The sequence below is a fragment of the Dendrobates tinctorius genome, unplaced genomic scaffold (genome assembly GCF_039654945.1).
Source record: "Dendrobates tinctorius isolate UK_male_01 unplaced genomic scaffold, ASM3965494v1 ptg000322l, whole genome shotgun sequence".
Taxonomy (NCBI): domain Eukaryota; kingdom Metazoa; phylum Chordata; class Amphibia; order Anura; family Dendrobatidae; genus Dendrobates; species Dendrobates tinctorius.
In genome coordinates, this window is record NW_027361989.1 from 901339 (window position 1) to 922061 (window position 20723).

Below are 20723 nucleotides of genomic sequence, written 5' to 3' on the forward strand. Positions count from 1 at the left end.
ACTCTGCTTTCCATATAGTGATGGATATTTCTTGTTGCTGAAACTGTGATATTTTTTCCACTTTAAACCTTTTTTAAACCCCTCTGATCAGTGCGATCACACAACATACAAGCCTCTGATGGCTCCGGTGATGCCCTGTACTACTGTAGTGCCGTGTATCATCACTGCCTGTCAGTGTAATACTAACGGCCCCATACACATGAGATCAGAGTTGGCTGAACGGTCATTTGGCAGACGGCGATCTCTCCCGACTCCCCCATACACACAAATATTCCAGCTTTCCTGTGGTCTGTATGAGAGAGTCGCCTCCAGACTCCTCTAGCGGAGGATTATCTACAGGAAGAGGAAACTGATTATCCTCTGAAATTCAGGATGCCGGATCCTTCTCTGCCCTGACATCATCTGTCGGGAGGCCCCCAAATACATTATATGGTCGGCCAATCCCCCCGAAATCAGAGCTTTCATGGAACTTTAGTCTAATGTGTATGGGGGCGTTATAAGGTAACTTATTGGACGCTGCCTCTGGCCCGGCCTAATAGACCTTCATACATTGCAGCCCAGACCCCATTATTAGGCATGTAAGTATCGCAGTAACTAGGCCGCCCCATACTATCGAGTACTTGGGGGGCATTCAGCCAAACTCTGTCACACCTTCTTAGATGCCATGTTTGCTTTTCAGGGTTTTTGTTGATGCCTCATCTGTGCCGTCCCTGCGGTGTACATCTATGTTCTGGGGCCCAAAAAGATTCATTTCTTTTTAATAAATGTTTCACGTTAAAATTTATAAAATGTGTCTTCTGCTTTTTACATATTTTTTTCTTCTTACAAGAATAGTTGGAGCCAATTTTTCTTTAGAAACATTTTAATATCGGCTTTTTCTGGTGTTTTTCTTGTAATATAGGAAAGTCTAAGGCCAGAAATAAACCCCATAAATCACTGTACATGGAGACTTTGGGATCAGATCATTTCTGTCCGTTGTGATTGTGGAAACAAAAAATCTTTTCTAAAAGCCTCAAACTTCTGTGTGTGACTCAGAGCTGAGATCTAACGTGATAGAAGATTCCAGTGCGGGGAAGACGGGAAACCTTCATATAGACGGCTGGTGGGGATGGAGTCAGTGACCGACTCTGGCCAAATCTGTCTCTAGAGCCGCAGTAGAAGATGAAGATGTCGTCCTCACCATGAAGGAGTTATTTCTCATGTCGCGTGTAATGAATATCTCCTGCAGTATTGCTAATGCCGATTCCAGTGTCGGTAATGAGAGGAGAATTAGCGTTATGGAAGATGAGTCTATGAGGAACGTGTTCAGCTGCCGACTCCGAGGAGGAAACTGCTTGTTGTCTGTGGCCTAAATATATAGGTTTTATTAGTAGATGTCAGGGAAGAAATCTAAACCCTGTAAGATAATAAATCTCCTCATATGTTTCCCTTATTATCTCCAGTAATTGTATTATTACACAGGATTCTTATGATGTTACATCGGATCATCTTCTTCTCATTCAGGATTCTACAATATCGGATCCTCTCAGTGAAGATCTTCTACAAAAGAGAATTTTCCTGATTTACCCATCAAGGATGGATATGGACAGAGACAAGATGACGGAGAGGATGTTACACCTCACCCTAGAGATCCTCTTCCATCTCACTGGAGAGGTGAGAGATTCTGATGACGTCATGGATCGCCCTCACCCAGGGAGGCGGGGTACTCGGTACCGGGCCCGTTGATCTCAATGGGAGTTGTCACTGTAGCTGTGACCCGGTCCGTGGCCCTGGGCGTCCATTGTAAAAGGGGGATGATTGCAAGTACTTGTGGATAATGATTAAAGTTTATAAGTGGATGATTCGTGATGCCACCTGTGGTGTTCGGCAATGAAGATTTTAAGCCGACGTTGCAGACAGATCCTCTGGGACAGATGGTGTGGTGCAGCAATGATGTTGTGGCCCTCCACAGGTAGGGCTGCAGTCCCAGGGCAGAGTAGACATAGAGACAGTGAAAAGAGGGAGATGGTGCGGTGTTAAGCACAGAGATGTACCAGTGCTGAGTGTGTTGGTGCAGGAATAAGTGGAGGACACCAGGGCATGTAGTTCCAAAGCTTTACTCACAGTCTGCTGTACGTACAGGTGCCCGCATCCATGCCGTGTCCTCCAGGTCAGGAGCTCAGCCAACATCCAGGCAAGATGAAGTACTCCATTCCAACACTCCGCCAACATATGTCTTTCCTGAACGTCTCCCTTATAGCGCCTATTTGAAGTACTCCTAGTACTGAGTTACACTGGAGTTCCTCCTGTCAGATGTTCCTATGAACTCTACTTGTACGGCAGACAGCTGTAGCCTGCTTCGGGGACTAATTGCTACTAAGTCCCGGCTCACTCACGTTGCTGTTGTGCCCCCAAGTCTTGTGTGGGAATAAAGTGGTGACAACTTCTATTCCTCCGGTGTCTGCTGCAGGACCATTAGTATCCATACAACCTCAGGGACCGGACCCCGGCCATTCGCTTAGAACTTGAGGAAGGCCTCTGCTCTAACCCTAGTCCTTAGTTCTCTTCTTCTCCTTACGTTCCGAACAAAACTATCTTTCCTATGGAGAATTAGGCTTTCTGAATATCTCTTTCCTGTGCCAGCAGACACAGGTCACTGAGGTCTGCTGCAGCACTTCCTTCAATCCATCCCACTCACAGGATCTTATCTCACAGACTACTTAGTCAGACCGCTGATGCCTGGTTCGTCACCTGTATTCAAATCTTTATTCAAATTTTACACATCCTTATCAAAGTGCTACCATAAGTCTAAATTCTGTAAAATATTCACTCCTAATCAGATACCTAGATATTACTACCAGCTAAACTCTATATAAAATCTGTTCTATTGCTATCAACATTTTTATTAAAGACCACTATAAAGTTCTATAACTATACTCTATTGCTATTAATATTTTTAAGGCACATCATATAATACTTCACATTAAGACGTCAATAATTCTTGCACTTGTTGGACACCGCTCCCAGCCGGGATTTCTTGCAGTGTCCTTTGGGTGGGAGCCATGCTCCAAGATGAGGTAGTTCTTATCTATAAAAGACTTATGTAAAACCAAGAGAGGGCACCTTAAGAGGCTCAACTATTTACAAGGACAGTTTGTGGATCACTCATTGTCCATGATCTCTGCAGTTCAATAAGAAATGCTGCCAACGCAACTAAGCAAAAAGAAAACTGAAGAAAACATGATAACAAAAAGGCACAACGGTGCTAATACCCTCCTGGGTAACAGTTAGTTATCGTGGACATGTTCCTTAATGTGGGTCTCCTCCTTGGGTGGTGGAAGCAGGTTTCTTGGGCTGCTTCCAGGGGAAAACTTCAGGTTTTCCTCTTCCTGTTGATGATCTACAAATTGCAGGTATTCCTGCTCCCAAGGAGTTAAGGTGGTGGCTGGAGCTGCCTGTGTAGATGGGGTGGCAGCTGATGGAACCATTGCCTGGGGTACAGCAGGGGTGGCAACTTGTACCAATGTGTGTTGTTCCTCAGCTTCAGGTGATATCTCCGCTGCTCTGCTTTTTGGTCTGACAGCTGGTGAAACTTGAGTGCTGCCGCTTAAGACCTGAGCAAGCACTGGACCATTTTGGTCCACAGGTACAGTTCCCAGCACCAGGATCATGGCAGGGGCAGTGATCATACCTGGTGCCTCCTGGTGATGTTCTGGCTCCGGTGCAGGTACCGGGTGGTGAACGGTGGCAGCTGCAACCTCCGGAGCTGCTTGGTGAGCGGGTGACAGCTGGATCTGAGCGGGCACAGGACTGGTGCCTGCCGATGCCTCCGGTAGGGACCTGCGCGGCCACGCCGGGTCCGGGCGGGGACACAGCCCTTGCCCCACAGGCTGCTCTGGGACTCTCATGTATCTCCTCCTGGCAGGCCGCATCCAGTGGCAGTATCGACTTGGAGGTTGTGGCGGGTCCTGCAACTGGTATCGCAGCGGCCATGGGCTCCGCAGGTGCTGTCTCGGAGAGAGTTGTTTTTCTACACCGTTTTCTCTTGGCCTCCATCCTTCTTCCATCATGGTGTCCTGGCATTCTCTCTCCTTCCTGGGCTCCTTTCCCACCATGGGGCTTCACTCCTCCTTCTGGGGGCGGCATCTTCTTCCTACTCCTCCATAACAGGCCAGTATACGAACCCCTCTGGGAGTGGGCCATGTTGCTGTAGCATAGAAGTTTAGGCAGGGGAGGCCCAGAACAGTTTGCGCTCTTTTCTTAGGACCACCCATGTTGTTCGTGTTCCAAGCAGGGAGCCACCAAAGGTGCTTTGCTACACTACTATGTTGTGTGGGATGCAGGTGTTGGAGCGTGGTCAGGTGTCTCCACCTTACCTGGATGGTGGGGCACCACACCTCAGGAGGAGGTGCAGTACCTCTGTGACGACTGAACCCTCAGGGGCACCACAGTCACATTGCATCATTCTTATCTATGGGAATAACAGATGGACAGAACTGGAGAGGTGAGGACTCTGGAAATGTCTTTAGTGAGATTTATTAATGTGTCTCTCCATAACCAGGATTACACAGTGGTGAAGAAGACCTCTAGTGATCGCTGTCAGGACCCTGTGTCTGAGGGATGGGGAAGTCTCCTGAGCCCAATCACGGGGACTCCACCTCACCCCCTGATCCATGAGGACATCAATGACCAGAAGATCCTAGATCTCACCTACAAGATGATTGAGCTGCTGACTGGAGAGGTGACACTGCTGGGAATGCTGGGACATTATACAGTAATGCTATGAAGGGATCGGGGGATGATGGTATCATTGTATGTGTCAGGTTCCTATAAGGTGTCAGGATGTCGCTATCTATTTCTCCATGGAGGAGTGGGAGTATTTAGAAGGACACAGAGATCTATACAAGAACGTCATAATGGAGGTTCCCCAGCCCCTCACATCACCAGGTAATAGACAGGACTAAATACACACGGCCTATAATTATCTGTATGTAGAGAATGAATTCAGTCCCTGTATGTGTTTCCTCCAGATCTCTCCAGTAAGAGGACAACACCAGAGAGATGTCCCCGACCTCTTCTTCCACAGGACTGTAACCAAGAAGATCCCAGTGCTCCTCAGGATCATCAGGTAGATGGAGAGAAGGTGTCAGGAGATCTCCCCTATGATGTGTAGACGGCTGTGAAGGTCTTGTTCTCAGTTGTTTTATCCACCAGTATTATATGTTTTATACTTGTGTAATGAGAGCGGTGGAGATGGCAGGATTAGAGCTGATCATAGATGGGACTTCTCCATCTGTCTGTGACTCTTACAATATTTGTTTCAGGGTGAAGATCTGACCCATATTAATACTACAGAGACATATGTGAGGGGTGATGAGCGGTGTAAAGAGGAGATTCCCACATATGACTACCCAGGTGAGTAGTAACCACTGAATGCAGAGAAGTCACAGATTCCTCTCAGTCACCGGCTGTGGCTGCTTTATCGGTGGTGTAGTCCGGACGTATTACCATGACCACCATTTTGCCTCTAGACCACAACATTCTCCTCCACCCAAAACTGTTGAAATGACTTTGGGCAGTGAAAGCCCTTTTCTATAGAACTTACAACCTGGAGGATCCACCTACTCCCTGGTATTAGTGTGAGGGTGATCCCTTAAAGCGAGATCTATATGATTGCTTGTATCTGACCCAATATAGGCCGAGTGCGCGCTTAAAGAGTCACACCGAACACAGAGTTAGGCCGGATTCACACTACCTTGTGTGATACGAGAAACTCGCACGAATCTCTCGTAATCAACATCCGGTGCTACCGCTGGTACTCAGGACCGGAGATGCGGCTGCATAGAAATCAGCAGACTTAATCTTCTGCTCAGGATCCATAGTAGCTCCAATGATCCACCATAAATGAGAGCAACTCTGGTTTACTGTTGTTTAATTTGCATTTGTAGTTTTCAGTTAATGAGATTCTCGTGCTCTGGGGCGGGGCTGTGGGTGGGGCTGTGGGTGGGGCTTTATGTGGTGCTCTGATTACATATTCATCTGTATTGGCTTATGACAGGTCGCTGACCCCTCACTGACCTGCCCCCATTATTACATAATGCATATAATAGCATTGATATTATTGGTGATAATTACTATAATATTGTGGCTATTGTGATGCTTAGAAAAAAATTACATCTAGCAAAATGACACCAGCAGCGCCTGTCCAGTAGCCTCTATCTCTTACTTATAGATGCTACTGCGCAGGCGCCGCCATTTTACTTTTGAATGTAAAATATGCTGGACTAATTAGCGGTTGCCATGTCACATTTCGAGAGCCCCTAATGTGCCTAAACAGTGGAAACCGCCAACAAGGGACCCCATTTTAGAAACTAGACCCCTTAGGAAACTTATATAGATGTGTATGGAGCACGCTGAAACCACTGGTGCTTCACAGAAGTTTATAACGTAGAGCCGTGGAAATAAAAAATACAATTTTTCACAAATCTTTTCATCTCCATATTTTGCATTTTCATAAGGGTAAGAGGAGAAATTGCTCCATGCAATTTCTCCTGAACACGTAGATACCCCATATGTGGGAGAATACTACTGTTTGGGAGCATGGCAAAGCTTGGAAGGGAGGGAGACACCATATTGGAGAGCAGATTTTGCTGGAATTGTTTGTGGGTGACATGTCACATTGTCAGAGACAATGACGTGTCTAAACATTGAAGTGACCCCATTTTGGAAACTAAACCCCCCAAGGAACTTATCTAGATGTGTGGTGAGCACTGTGAAGCCCCAAGTGCTTCACAGAAGTTAGTTACATAGAGTTGTGAAAATAAAAAATCATATTTTTTGGACAAAAAATGAACTTTTCGACCTCAAATGTTTTTTCCAAAATGGTAACAGTAGAAATTGGACCCAAAAAGTTGTTTTGCAATTTGTCCTGAGTATGCTGACACCCCATATGTGGGGGTAATCCACTGTTTGGGCGCATGGCAGAGCTCGGAAGGGAAGGAGCGCCGTATTGGAGAGCAGATTTTGCTGGAATTGTTTGTGGGTGACATGTCACATTGTCAGAGCCCCTGAGGTGCCAGAACAGCATAAGCCCCCAAAAGTGACTGCATTTTACCAAATACTTCCCTGAATGAATTCTTCTAGTGGTGCAGTGAGCATACTGACCCCACAGCTGTTCCATAGAAAATTATACCATTGGGCAGTGAAGAAAAAATAATTACATTTTTACCACTAAAATGTTTTTAACCCCAGATTTTACATTGGAAAATACGTAGATAGGTAAATGGTCACTACACCCAGAGATGAATTACCTCCTGAAGTGACCCCATTTTGGAAATGACACCCCTCTGGGAATTCATCTATGGATATAGTGACCATTTTCACTACATGGATGATTTCCAGAAACACGTAGAAGTTTCAGAGCAAAAATTGCAGCAATGTCATGGTAGTGCCCAATATATTGTGCCCAGCTCGTGTCTCTGGAGACCTCCCCCCACCTACCCCCGGAAATTGTTAAGTCAGCTCCACTCAAATGTGTCTGTCACTAAATAAACCAAATGCTTGAATGTCAAAACAGTTCAAAAACGTGGTTCTGTGTGGAGGATTGTAAAGCCGTCATGGAGGCATAAGGCTGGCAGTGATGGGCATTGTGGGTAATAATAGCGGGGATCATGCCTCATTCCTCTCTAGGAACATACACGACATCTTCTCTGGGGTTCTTTCTTGTCTCAGTTACTGGGATGAGTGCAATAAAATGTCGCTCAGTGAGTCTTCTGACATCTTCACATTCTAAAGGATTGGCGGGGAAAGAATTATCAAAAACAAAATTTTCAGTGACCTTTTCCTGATAATCAAGGAAAGTGTCTGCATTTCCGGCTTTTTTGTATAACACAAAAGAATTATATGTGGTCACCTGAAACAAATACATGACTAACTTTTTATACCAGAGATATGATTTGTCTGATACCTGGTATGGCTGTAGAACCTGATCTGCAAGGTCCACACCCCCATATATTTGTGGTAGTCAATGACAGACACAGGTTTTGGAGTAGTGGATCCCTGTTGGTCTGAAGTGGCACTTGTGGCATCTGTGTGGATCGAGCTCAGGATAAAAATATCTTTTTTATCCTTATACTTAATGGCAAGCAGCTGTCCATTGCGGAAAGCCCCTGACTGCCCCTTTCAGAACTTTTTGCTGACCATTGATTGTGGAAACCCCTGATGGTTTTTGCGAATGGTCCCACAAGCCCCTAATGTTCAACCAGACTTTTTAATAGGGGTATGCTGGTGTAATAGTTATCAACATACAGAATGTAGCCTTCTTGTAAAAATGGAGTTATCCGCTCCCAAACGATTTTTCCAGATGTCCACAGATAAGTAGGGCATCCTGGTGGGTTTAGTTGGCTATCATTCCCCTCATAAATACGAAAAGCTTTCATAATAGGTCCTAGGAAGAATGGAAGAAAACATAGGGGTGGCTTGAACAGGGCGGTTGGACCAATAGGACCGAATGCTCGTTTTTTTAACAAGCCACATAGCGAATGTAAGTCCTAAAAATGTTTTCATTTCTAGGACATTAGTTGGTGTCCATAAATTTGACCTAGCATAATAGGATCGTGGATTCTGGCTGATAAATTGGGACACATATAAATTTGTAGGACAATATGCTCTAGCAAGCGATCTGTCATAAACAAATTAAAAAAAATAATTGGTCCAAAATGTTCCACCTCCACATTTATACCAGGAATGGCATTAAAATTAGGGATGAATGGAGTAGCCGAATCTGAAGCCTCCCATCTGGGAAATGCTACATCAAGAGGCAAAGCCCCTTGGACATTGGTGTGCGCCAATTCACGAGCACTAGGGACAGCGCTAGTACTGGGCATTGTTCCCTGAGTTGGAGACATTTCTCCAGAAGCGCTATTTGTCCTTCTTGTTGTACTGGTCCTTGTGTGTGAGGATGGACCAGAATCACTGCTCATTTCTGAGCTATCACTGTCGCTGTTACTAAAGCCCTCGAAATCCACATCGCCATCTGACACTGCACTTTCTTCACTGTCAGAACATAAAAGTGCATAAGCCTCCTCTGCACTATAATACTGACGGGACATTTTATTTGTTTTTATTTTTTTTTTTTCTGGAAATAGAAAACTCTGACGTGACCAAATTATTTGGGAGACAATTGAGAAAAGCCTAATTCTTTAGCCTAACCCTAACTTTAGAATAAACCCTAACTTTAGCCTAACAGTAACCCTAACAGTAACCCTAACTTTAGCCCCAACACTAACCCTATCTATAGCATTAACTGTAACCTGCCTTATCTGTTTTCCCATTAACAAATGATGGACCTGAGTGGGGACTTGTTTTTGTGAGATGAGAATTGGTATTACTTTCGACTACATAACATTGATTGGTTTCTTTTTATTCGATATTTGGGGGGCAGAATGAACAAACAGTTGAACACCACAAACTACTGGCTCATCCAACACGGTTTTCTATTAGACTGTGAACTGTCATTGTCTTGGTAAATAATTAAAGTTTTTTACATAGCTTGCAATTTTTATGGACAGTTTAAGTAGAAATGTTCAAAAATATAAAACTCAAGGATATTTTATTAAAAAAAATTGTTTTTTTATCTTAGCAGATGACTATAACAGGAGATCAGATGGACAGTTGACATCTTCAATTTTTAAATCTGATAATCTTGAGATCCTACAAGATACAACTGAAGTGATTGCTGTTACTCCAGATATATCATCATCTATTTACAGCAAAGATCTGTCATCTGGTCCTATGAAACAGGTCCCATCTCCTGACTCATTACTGATTACTAAGGGAAATCAAGGTCACAAAAAAAGCAGTAAAAAACAAACTTCTCCTAAAGTAAATAAGTCATTTTCATGTTCAGAATGTGGGAAATGTTTTAACAAGAAATCTCTTTTTGTTACTCACCAGAGAATTCACACAGGGGAGAAGCCTTTCTGCTGTTCAAAATGTGGGAAATGTTTTAACAGTAAATCAGAATGTGTTAAGCACCAGAGAATCCACACAGGAGAGAAGCCTTTTTCATGTTCTGAATGTGGGAAATGTTTTAGCCAGAAAGTGATTCTTGTTAGACATCAGAGCAGTCACACGGGGGAGAAGCCTTTTTCCTGTTCAGAATGTGGGAAATGTTATAGTCAGAAAGCGATTCTTGTTAGACATCAGAGCAGTCACACAGGGGAGAAGCCTTTTTCCTGTTCAGAATGTGGGATATGTTTTAGCCGGAAAGCGATTCTTGTTAGACATCAGAGCATTCACACGGGGGAGAAGCCTTTTTCCTGTTCAGAATGTGGGAAATGTTTTAACCGGAAATCAGATTTGTTTAATCACCATAGAACTCACACGGGGGAGAAGCCTTTTTCCTGTTCAGAATGTGGGAAATGTTTTAACAAGAAAGAGCATCTTATTACTCACCAGAGAACTCACACAGGGGAGAAGCCTTTTTCCTGTTCAGAATGTGGGAAATGTTTTAATAATAAATCAGATTGTGTTAAGCACCAGAGACTCCACACAGGATTTAAGCCTTTTTCCTGTTCAGAGTGTGAGAAATGTTTTAACCGCAAATCACAATTGGTTAATCACCAGAGAACTCACACAGGGGAGAAGCCTTTTTCCTGTTCAGAATGTGGGAAATGTTTTAACCGGAAATCACAATTGGTTAATCACCAAAGAACTCATACAGGGGAGAAACCTTTTTCATGTTCAGAATGTGGGAAAACTTTTAACCAGAAATGTCATCTTTTTAGTCACCAGAGAATTCACACAGGAGAGAGGCCTTTTTCCTGTTCAAAATGTGGGAAATGTTTTATCAATAAATCAGAATTGGCTAGGCACCAAAGAAGTCACACAGGGGAGAAACCTTATTCATGTTCAGAATGTGGGAAATGTTTTAACCAGAAAACGCTTCTTGTAAGACATCAGAGCAGTCACACAGAGGAGAAGCCTTTTTCATTTTCTTAAGATAGGAAATATTTTACTTGGCAATCAAGTGTTAATAAACATCAGAGACGTCACATAGGGGAGAAGCCTTTTTTATGTTCATAATGTTGGAATAGATTTAACCAAAATTGAATCTTCTTAAATGGGCTGTCTCTTGTCATTCCTCATGTTTGCTGACAAAATGATAAAACTAAACTTTATTAATTCCAAATGTAAAACTGTACCCATAATTCACCCCCTGAAGGTTAGTTAATAGGTGACTAATAGAAAAAACATGTACCCCACAGTTCAGTATATAGGGTGAGGTGACGTATACACACTCACTCTCCAAGCCTCTCATTTCTATGGGTTTCATCGTCCTCTCCAAAGGCGACTCATAAGGAGACTATTTAATATTGACCTATATTCAAGCGAGACTAGACAAAAAACTAAAATCATGTATCATGTTATCTGAAAAAGTCAGAAAACTAGCCCCATATTGGCAGATCCCAGACCTCAAACTATATACTGTGTAAGTTTATAAGCCCCTCCAGTGTCCGGAATAGATAGTATGTGACAATACAGTATAATTCTTGTGTTTTCCTCCTATAGGGACTGCCCTAGTTTGGTAATGTAACTGCTGATAATTAGTAGTGCAGACAAATTGTCCTAGACTAAACTCAGTCTTCAGACGGCCCAATATGTACCACTCAGGGAAAACTTACCTGCTCCAAAGATCATTAGCAGCTTCTAACTAATGGCCATGCTGCGGTCTGTCAGGGAATGAGTGCAATATCGGTATAAAGACTAGGGATATGTGCAGTCATAATGTCTGGGGGATCTGTGCCATTATTTAGTATGAATATGGAAATTATCTCTGAAAGGTAAGTGTTCCCTGAGCAGTATATACTGTATTTTCACATACTATCTATTCCTGACACTGGAGGGGCTTATAAACTTACAAAGTATATAGTTTGAAGCTGGAGTCTGCCAATATGTGGCTAGTTTTCTGACTGTTTCAGATAACATGATACATGATTTTAGGGTTTTCTTCGTCTAGTCTCGCTTGAATATAGTTCAATATTAAATAGTCTCCTGATGAATGAATCCAATGAATATTCATTTCTCATAAGTAGCGGCACACATGACCACTGGCAGCAGCAGGATGCCGGTGGCTGACTCTGCACACTACTGAAGAGCAATGAGTACTCACTGCGATCTCCGATGAACAGTCCTGGCGAGTACTGCGGCAGCTGTGCTCTGCTTGTGAGCAGCGTATGATGTCCCTGCCATGTGCTGCTTACAAGCATATAGCAGTTACTGACACTGGAGCAGGACGCTGTGAGGGAGCGCCGGGTAGGTAAGTGTAATTTTTTTTAATGTTTTCTGATGGTGCCATGCATACCAGGATGGGGGAGGAGGCCCTGCATACCAGGACGAGATGGGGGCCCTGCATACCAGGATAGGGATGGGGGGGGTTGTGTATCGGATGGGGGTGAGGGGACCATATATACCAGGATAGGGGATATTAAGTACAGAATTGACCACATTTTTTGCATTAATTTATTTTCCTAATTTCCTGCTCTAAAACCAAGTGTGTCTTATAGTCCAAAAAATACGGTATATACATCTTTTTTTTTTCTCAGTGAACTCGTTCCTCATGTTTGGCCTCTTTAAAATAAAAACACACATACTCCGCTGGCGTGCCGGCTCCACTTCAGTGGTGTTGAGACTCACTGTCCCGGGGCCTATGTGAGGTTCTCACATCACACGAGCCCTGCACCCAATCAGCGGCAGCTTCACTGTTCCTTCCTTCGGACGTATTGAACATGAACATGAAGCCAGGGCTGCGGCTGCTCTCTGACGGCCTCATGATGCTTGATTTGTCCGAAGGTGGGGACAGTGACGTCAGCGCTGATTGGGCACAGGGCTCACATGACGTAAAAACCTCAAAAGAGACCAAAGAACGCAAGTGCCGACACCACTGAGACGGTGCCAGCATGGGAGGTTTGTGTAAGTGTTTTTATTCTAACAGGACCAAACATGAGGAATGAGAAGGGGTTGTCCAACTAGTTGTCAACCTTTTTATCAAAAATCCCACAAAGGGAAAAGTCATTATATAGGTATTATTATAGCTAGAGTGAATTTAGACTTTTCAGACCATTTTACATCTTTCGTATAATCTATTACTGATGACGGATCTTTTAAATAACCTGGTATTCTGGGAATGAATGGCTGTAGATAATCTACCCATCGTCTTAAATTCTCATTCAAGGAAGACATGCTCGATATAATGGGACGCAGGGGTGTAGGAAATTCTAATTTATGGGTTTTTGGAAGCCCATGAAATATTGGTGTTTTTCCTCTATGGTTAGATTATTTCTTTTGAGTGATACATTCTGTTTATTTTTTTGGAGAAAGTTCTATCAAATCTCTTTCAATTAAAGACTGAAAAGTTGAAATACATTCTACCTTGGAATCTTTTCGGTAAAATAAGAAAAAAGCAATCACCAGCTTATCCCAAAGAGATGACCTGGTGATTAAGAAATCCGATAAAGCCGGCTGCATTGTCCTTATGGATAAGAAACTTTATGGAAAATGGGTTTATGATTTCCTGGATTCAATTTGACCCTACAGAATCGTGCAGAAAAACCCTGGGTAAACTGGTTGAAGATGGAGAGAAAATGGGGGTGTTCTTTAATAAAATAAGTTGCAATATTATACCTGATAATCCGATAACACCAATATTCCATGGGATTCCATAAATTAGATTTCCTACACCCTGCGTCCCATTATATCGAGCATGTCTTCCTTGAATAAGAATTTAAGCCGATGGGTAGATTTTTATCTACAGCCATTCATTCCCAGAAGCCCAGGTTATAAAAGATCCGTCATCAGTAATCGATTATATGAAAGATGTAAAATGGTCTGAAAAGTCTAAATGCCTGACATGTGGTGAACCTGTTCTCATCTATTCCACAGAACTTAGCACTGCTGTGTTCCATAACCTACAAAAATACAGCGGATACACGGATGAAACAAAGAACATTATTCTCCGCAGCACTGAATATCTGTTACAGCATAACTTTATGTTCAATGAGGAATATTACTTCCAAATCAAAGGTTGCCCAATGGGCTCGTGCTTCTCTCCATCTTTAGCGGTACTTTTTGTATCGTGGTGGGAAGAAAACATTATTTTTACCGACAAAAATCCATTCAAAAATGACCTTGAGCTATATGTGAGATATCTAGATGATGTTCTATTAATATGGGTCGGGCAAGTGGAGAAAATCCCACATTTTGTATCCTATATCCATGCCAATGATGTAAATGTAAAATTTACATATACCGAACCACAGGGTAAAATCAGTCTCTTGGATTTGTTTCTTATGGGAGATGTAAAACAACAAAAAGTCAGATATCGGCACTATAGAAAATCAGTGGGAACACCACCCTTAGAGCGGACAGCTGCCACCCTGCACACACTGCGAATTCATCCCTTATGGGGACTAAATAGAATCTATAGAAACCGCTCTGACATCACACTATGCCATGAGCAAGCAGAGACAGCGACATCGAGACTGATGGGGACACAGGAAGAAACAAACTGATACAGCAATAAAAAAGAAACACTCGAGATGACGGTACAAATAGTAATAACAAAGTAATAACAAAATGAAAAATAAAACCATTTTTAGTTCTCCATATAGTGGCCAATTTCAGGAAATAATAACATTGTACATAGATATGTCCCTATATTATTCCAAGGTCAGGACTTATATAAAATCCTGAAAAATGGATTAGTATGTGTGCCGAGAAAAGGGCGATCAGTAGGTGCTGCTCTTTCCCCAAGTCTATACAGGCCTCCAAAAAGTGATAAAGAACCTTGGCTAAGCTGCAGAGGTTTATTAAATGTGCATGTCCCAAATGCGCCGTGTGTCAGTATACCCTGCAAACGCCAAAGATTGATGCCGCCAATGAGATCAGAAGATTCATCAATTGTAGCACAAACCATGCCGTGTATTGTATATTCTGCAAAGAACGTAAAATGAAATCCATGGGCCGCACAATGCGTAAATTACAGAAAAGGACACAGAACATTTTACTAACATCAGAGATAAGAAGGCCTCCTACTCAGGAGCCGGAAACACTGTGCAGAGAGACAGAAGGGGGAACAACCAATGTTTCACTCTATGGGATAGAAAGAGTGGAGAATCCTATCAGAGGCGGTGAGTGGAAGAAAAACTCCTCCGAAGAGAACGACTTTGGATCATCAGACCTGACACAAAATGCCCCAATGGTATGAGTGATAGAAATGACACTATATTAAATTCCGGTGGTTTGATTATGGAGGTTTTTGGTTTTTTTTTCCTTGGGATCTAGCTTGCTGATTATGCAAATTATTCTCAAAATGTGATTGATTGCTAACATGTGTGTTCATTGATCAGCGGTTGGTTACCATTTGTTTTTAGATCATGTATCATAAGGAATCTGTATCTCAGTGAATAAGGGCTTTTGCCAGAAACGCGTTGAGATGTATCCCCAACCTGTATGAGCTTTTAAAATATGTGAAATAAATTTGAGGATTTTATAAATTTTTGGGACTTGCCAAAATTTTTTTTTTTTTAAATTCATTTATTAAATATCAGGGTACAAAGAATGTACAACATACACAATGGCATATGATAACAGGCATTATACAAAGCACACATATCTCCATCCATAGTAAAATATAATACAAAGAGATTGCAGACTCTTATAGATAAACAAGGTAATGTGTACTTTTCCTTCCAAGCATATGTAAAGGATAACCGTTTATGTATTTCCCTACATGTACATCAATCCAATTTCACAAACCTTGTCATATCATGCAACAATAAGAACTAACTAAAAATTCCTAAACTACAACTACCGCTACATCAACTAATATCTACTATTTCCGCAGCCTGGTTTCTATATCATATTGTGTCGCCTGTGATGTCTCAGTCTTGCAACGTGAGGTGAGAGGAATTCCACCTCTCCCAGATCTCTTCACACTTACCCGGGCATCCCCTGTTTTGGTATAGCGTGCGCTCATATGGAACAATTGAATTTACCAACTTGATCCAAAACCTAAGGGAAGGACATGAGCCCCCCATCCACCTCAGTGCCAGCACCTTCCGTGTCATAAACAGCATCTCGCGCAAGAAGACCCCAGCATAGCGATCCCAAATCTCCTCCTCCCACACCCCAAACAAGCAGACCAATGGCTCTAGAGGGACAGGGGCCTGCACCAGGGACGTCAGTAGTGTAGTCACCTCTTTCCAGTAGTGTAGAATAATGGGACACTGCCACACCATATGGATAAAATCAGCATCTGGCGAGTGACATTGCAAACATTCTGATGATTGAAGCCGACCCATCCTAAAAAGTCGCAACGGAGTCAAATATGATTGATTTATTATATACAGCTGTATCATTCTGTTATTGATAGATGGTGATACTCCAATCGGAGACTCCAGAATCTCCTCCCACTCCTCTCTTTGCGCATCAGGGATGAGTCGTTCCCACTTCATCTCTATAGAGCTTATGGCCGATTCTGCCCCTACTGACAGCATATATGTGTACAAGGAGGAGATGAGACCCTGGGGACCCTGCGAAATAAGGATTCCTATCAGAGGTAAAGATGAAATAGTGCGGTCCATACCCCCATCCCTCATGTGTGATTGAAGAGCCGATCTCAGCTGCAGATAGCGAAAAAACTGAGACCTCGGAATATCATGCGTGGCTTGTAATTGTTCAAAAGACTTTACGGTCCCTTGGTCATACAAGTCTCCTACTGAAGAAATGCCACACTGAGCCCAAAAAACGGCGGACGGGTGATTCAGCAGCTCCAGAAAATAGCTATTACTCCACAGGGGCATTTCAGCTACAACATCTTTAAACCCTGTTACCTTCTTAATTTGCCTCCATATTAATCGTGTCAGCCGGAGCAGGGGTAATAGACGCGGAGCACTGTTTTTTTCCAACTCAAGGAAACCTAATGGGCAATCCGCTTGTGCAGCGTGAAGTAGGTGGCTTTCAGAATTAGGGAGGCAATTACCCGGCATCCATTTATTTAATGCTTTAGCCTGCCCAGCTAATTAGTACAGGAAAAAAATCTGGCAGTGCCGCCCCACCTCCCTTTCTTGGTCTTTGTAAAGTGGACAATTTAAGTTTGGGCCTAGTTTTCCCCCAAATAAAGGACGTGACCAGAGAATTAAGATTAACAAAAAAGGACTTGGGCACCGCTACCGCACTGTGCTGGAGCGAGTAGGCAAATTTAGGGAGTAATATCATTTTACTCAGGTTAATGCGTCCAGCCACAGATAATGGGAGCCTACTCCAAATTTAGCTTTAACTAGGTCCAGCAGCGGGTGGACATTAAGTTGTAGATCAAGCATACTATTATTAGAAATGTGGATACCCAGATATTTAAAACTAGATACAATAGGCAGCGAGGAGAGAGCCTCTAGCTGGGGAATCGGAGCATGGGAAAGGGGTAACAGGGCAGACTTCTCCCAATTTATATGTAAGCCTGAATATTTACTAAATTTATCTATAAGGGATATCACCTGCGGTAAAGTTTCTTCCACATTATTCAAGAATATCACCATATCATCAGCATATAGGCCTATGGTATCTACCCTGCCTGCTATATCTATACCTCGGATATTAGGGAAGGACCTTATACGTATTGCTAGTGCCTCAATCACAAGGGCGAAGAGAGCCGGGGAAAGAGGGCAACCCTGACGGGTTCCGCTATGCAACGCGAAAGACTCAGATATAGAATTATTTATTATAATACAGGCCTTAGGTTTCATGTATAATATTTTGATCCATGTTATAAATTTATTGCCAAAGCGATACCTTTGCAAACATGCAGAGAGGAAAGGCCATTCAAGAGAGTCAAAAGCCTTGGCAGCATCTAACGATGCCAATGCCCATCTGTTGTCTGGCACCAGGGAGCTATATTGGACTATTGACTGGACTCTTCTGATGTTGATAGAAGTACTTTTGCCAGGCATAAAGCCCATTTGATCTGGATGTATGAGATTCAATATAATGGAATTCAGCCTGGTAGCTAGAATCTTGGTAAAAATTTTATAGTGCACATTCACTAATGAAATGGGACGATAGGATCCACATTCTAAAGGGTCCTTCCCCTCCTTCCGAAGCACTATGATATTAGCCCCGTAAAAGGACTCAGGCATAGAATTCCCCTCCCATATTCCCCGAAATACCTTTACAAGGAGTGGCGTCAATATATCCCGGTACTTCCTATATAGTTCAATAGGTAACCCATCAGGTCCAGGGGCCTTCCCAGAAGCCATGTCTGTCATAGCGTTATCTATCTCCTCTGCAGTAAACTCAGTGTCCACAAGGGCCCGCTGTTCCGAATTTAATGTGGGGAATGATATATCTGACAAATAGTCTAAGCACCCCAAAGTGTCAAAGTCACTTTTAGATTCATATAGTGACCTGTAGTAATCCTGAAAACAGCCAAGAATATCCTCGGTCGAAAACACCAATGTACCGTCCACCCTACGAATTTGCAATATCATATTAGAGGTGTTATGTTGGCGCACCAGGTAGGCCAAAAATGTACCCGCCTGGTTCCCCAGTTCAAAATAGGATTGACGAGTAAAGAATAATTTACGCTTAGATTTAGTGTCCACGTGCTGAGTATATAACCTCTGGGCAGCCAGCCACTCAATCCTGTTCCCGCTAGTTTGGTTAGATACATACGCTGCCTCTGCGTCTTTCAGACGTTGCTCCACCTCATCATCCTTCCTTGCGGTTACCCGCTTAATATAAGAGATCGTGGAGGACAAACAGCCCCTCAGGTATGCCTTAAGGGCATCCCAGAATAAATTAATATCTTGGGGTTCCGGGGGGGACGCGATGAAGCAATTCAACTGATCAATTGTTCTGTCAGGAGACCCCATCAGTTTTAACCAGAAAGGATTAAACTTCCAAGCTATCCCACTGTTTACTTGCCCATATTTGAGTTTAAGGATGACCTGACTATGGTCTGAGATCCCCCTACTTCCATGCTCTATATCAGCCACCCGCATTGCCAGACCGCCAGAACCAAATATATAGTCTATGCGTGATAGAGAGCATTTAGTGGATGAGTGACAAGTGTATTCCCTTAACTCAGGGTGACGCACCCTCCACAAATCCAACCACCCACCACCCCCCATAAATGATGAAAATGGGGTTGTAGTCGTTGGAGAAGACCCCCCAGTCGCTTCATCATCCAGCCTAAATTTATCAAGGTGGTTGTTCATGACCATATTAAAGTCGCCCATACAAATAACATCTGCGTCTGGGTAGTTAAGGGAAAAACTCATTGCCTTCTGCAGGATGGATATACGAGCCGGAGGGGGGTTATAAATACATAAGACCACATATTTCCTGGTGTTTATCAATGCATGGACAGAAATAAAACCACCCTCAGGATCCCTCCGAGTCTCCCTCGCTTCCCATCTGACGTCTTTATGTACCAACAGTGAGACCCCTCTCGAGTAGCTGGTATGGAATGTATGGGCAGACCATTGTACCCAGGGCTTCTGCACTCACCGCGCTGTATCCCTAGTCAGGTGCGTCTCCACCAAGACCACAATGTGAGGGTGATAATGTCTGACCTGTGAGAAGACCTTGATCTTTTTTCGAGGAGTTTTTATTTCCCTCACATTCCATGTCATACATATTAACTCCGACTCCATATTTTACTCCTCTGAACATGGTGCATAGTATTACCCGGGCAAAGTTTAGAGACATCACCTAGAGACTGAAATTGTTGTTGACTGCAATTATAACCTAAAAAATACCAAAAACCACTACGGAAAAAAAAACAAAACAAAGTGAATAAACAACAAACAACGTAGGAGCAGAGTCCTGTACTCACATCACAAAACAAACAAGGGGATACCATCACTGAGCCCTGTGTCCGGTATTGTTGGTAACCTGGACGCCTTCGAGTAAAGCTCCAATCAGCCGATTAATAGAGAAAAAAAAATACCAACTAGCAATAGATGCATTAGGATTCTTTTTCAGCAGACCCTCCATGGGATCGCAGCCACTCCGCCGCCTTTGCCGGGTCTGTAAAAAACAGAGTAGAGCCCCGGTGAACCACCCAGAGCCGGGCCGGGTAAATCATCGAGTACACAACATTCCTCTCCCGTAGATGTCTTTTGACCTCCGTAAACTGCGCCCGTTGTTTCTGGAGTTCCGCAGAGAAATCCGGGAAAATCGAGATCGTGGCATTGTTGAACTTGATAGGACTCTTTTTCCGCGCCAGACGTAGAGCCACGTCTCTATCCCTGCAGTTGAGGATGCGCGCCAGAAAGGGTCTAGGTGGGGCTCCCGGAGGAAGAGGCCTAGTAGGGACTCTGTGAGCCCTTTCCACCACAAAGATTGAGGAGAATTCGTCGCCCAAAGTGGTTTTAAGCCAGTCTTCTAGGAATTGCTCCCGGTGTTGTCCTTCCGATCGCTCCGGGAGGCCAATAATTCGGATGTTGTTCCGACGCATTCTATTCTCCAGGTCATCTGCTTTTTGCCTCCACACATTCATGGAGCCTGCCACTTTCGTTAGTTTAGCTTCCATGGGTGTGATGGTGTCTTCAACTGGGATACCCACGTCTCCACCTCCGTAATGCGGCCCTTCATGGCTTGCATATCTTGTCGGAGGCATCCCACCTCGGTGCATACATCCTCTATCTTCCCAGACCGAGATGTCCTGGTCAAGGAGATGGCCTGCA

General features: G+C 43.5%; 2 protein-coding genes across 2 annotated transcripts in view; both read left to right on the plus strand.

Moving 5' to 3' along the window:
- The window catches only part of LOC141074054 (uncharacterized), a 41092-nt gene extending 36149 nt beyond the window's left edge, over positions 1 to 4943 (plus strand). Inside the window, exons 2-4 of the mRNA XM_073561572.1 lie at positions 1504 to 1653; positions 4541 to 4720; positions 4803 to 4943. Coding sequence (XP_073417673.1) covers positions 1504 to 1653; positions 4541 to 4720; positions 4803 to 4943 — 471 coding nt within the window. The remainder of the gene's footprint in view (positions 1 to 1503; positions 1654 to 4540; positions 4721 to 4802) is intronic.
- Positions 4944 to 5318: 375 nt separating this feature from the next.
- Positions 5319 to 20723, plus strand: part of LOC141074009 (uncharacterized) — a 65505-nt gene continuing 50100 nt past the window's right edge. Inside the window, exons 1-2 of the mRNA XM_073561525.1 lie at positions 5319 to 5394; positions 9620 to 10916. Of these exons, the coding sequence (XP_073417626.1) occupies positions 9772 to 10916 (1145 nt within the window). The 5' untranslated portion in view covers positions 5319 to 5394; positions 9620 to 9771. The remainder of the gene's footprint in view (positions 5395 to 9619; positions 10917 to 20723) is intronic.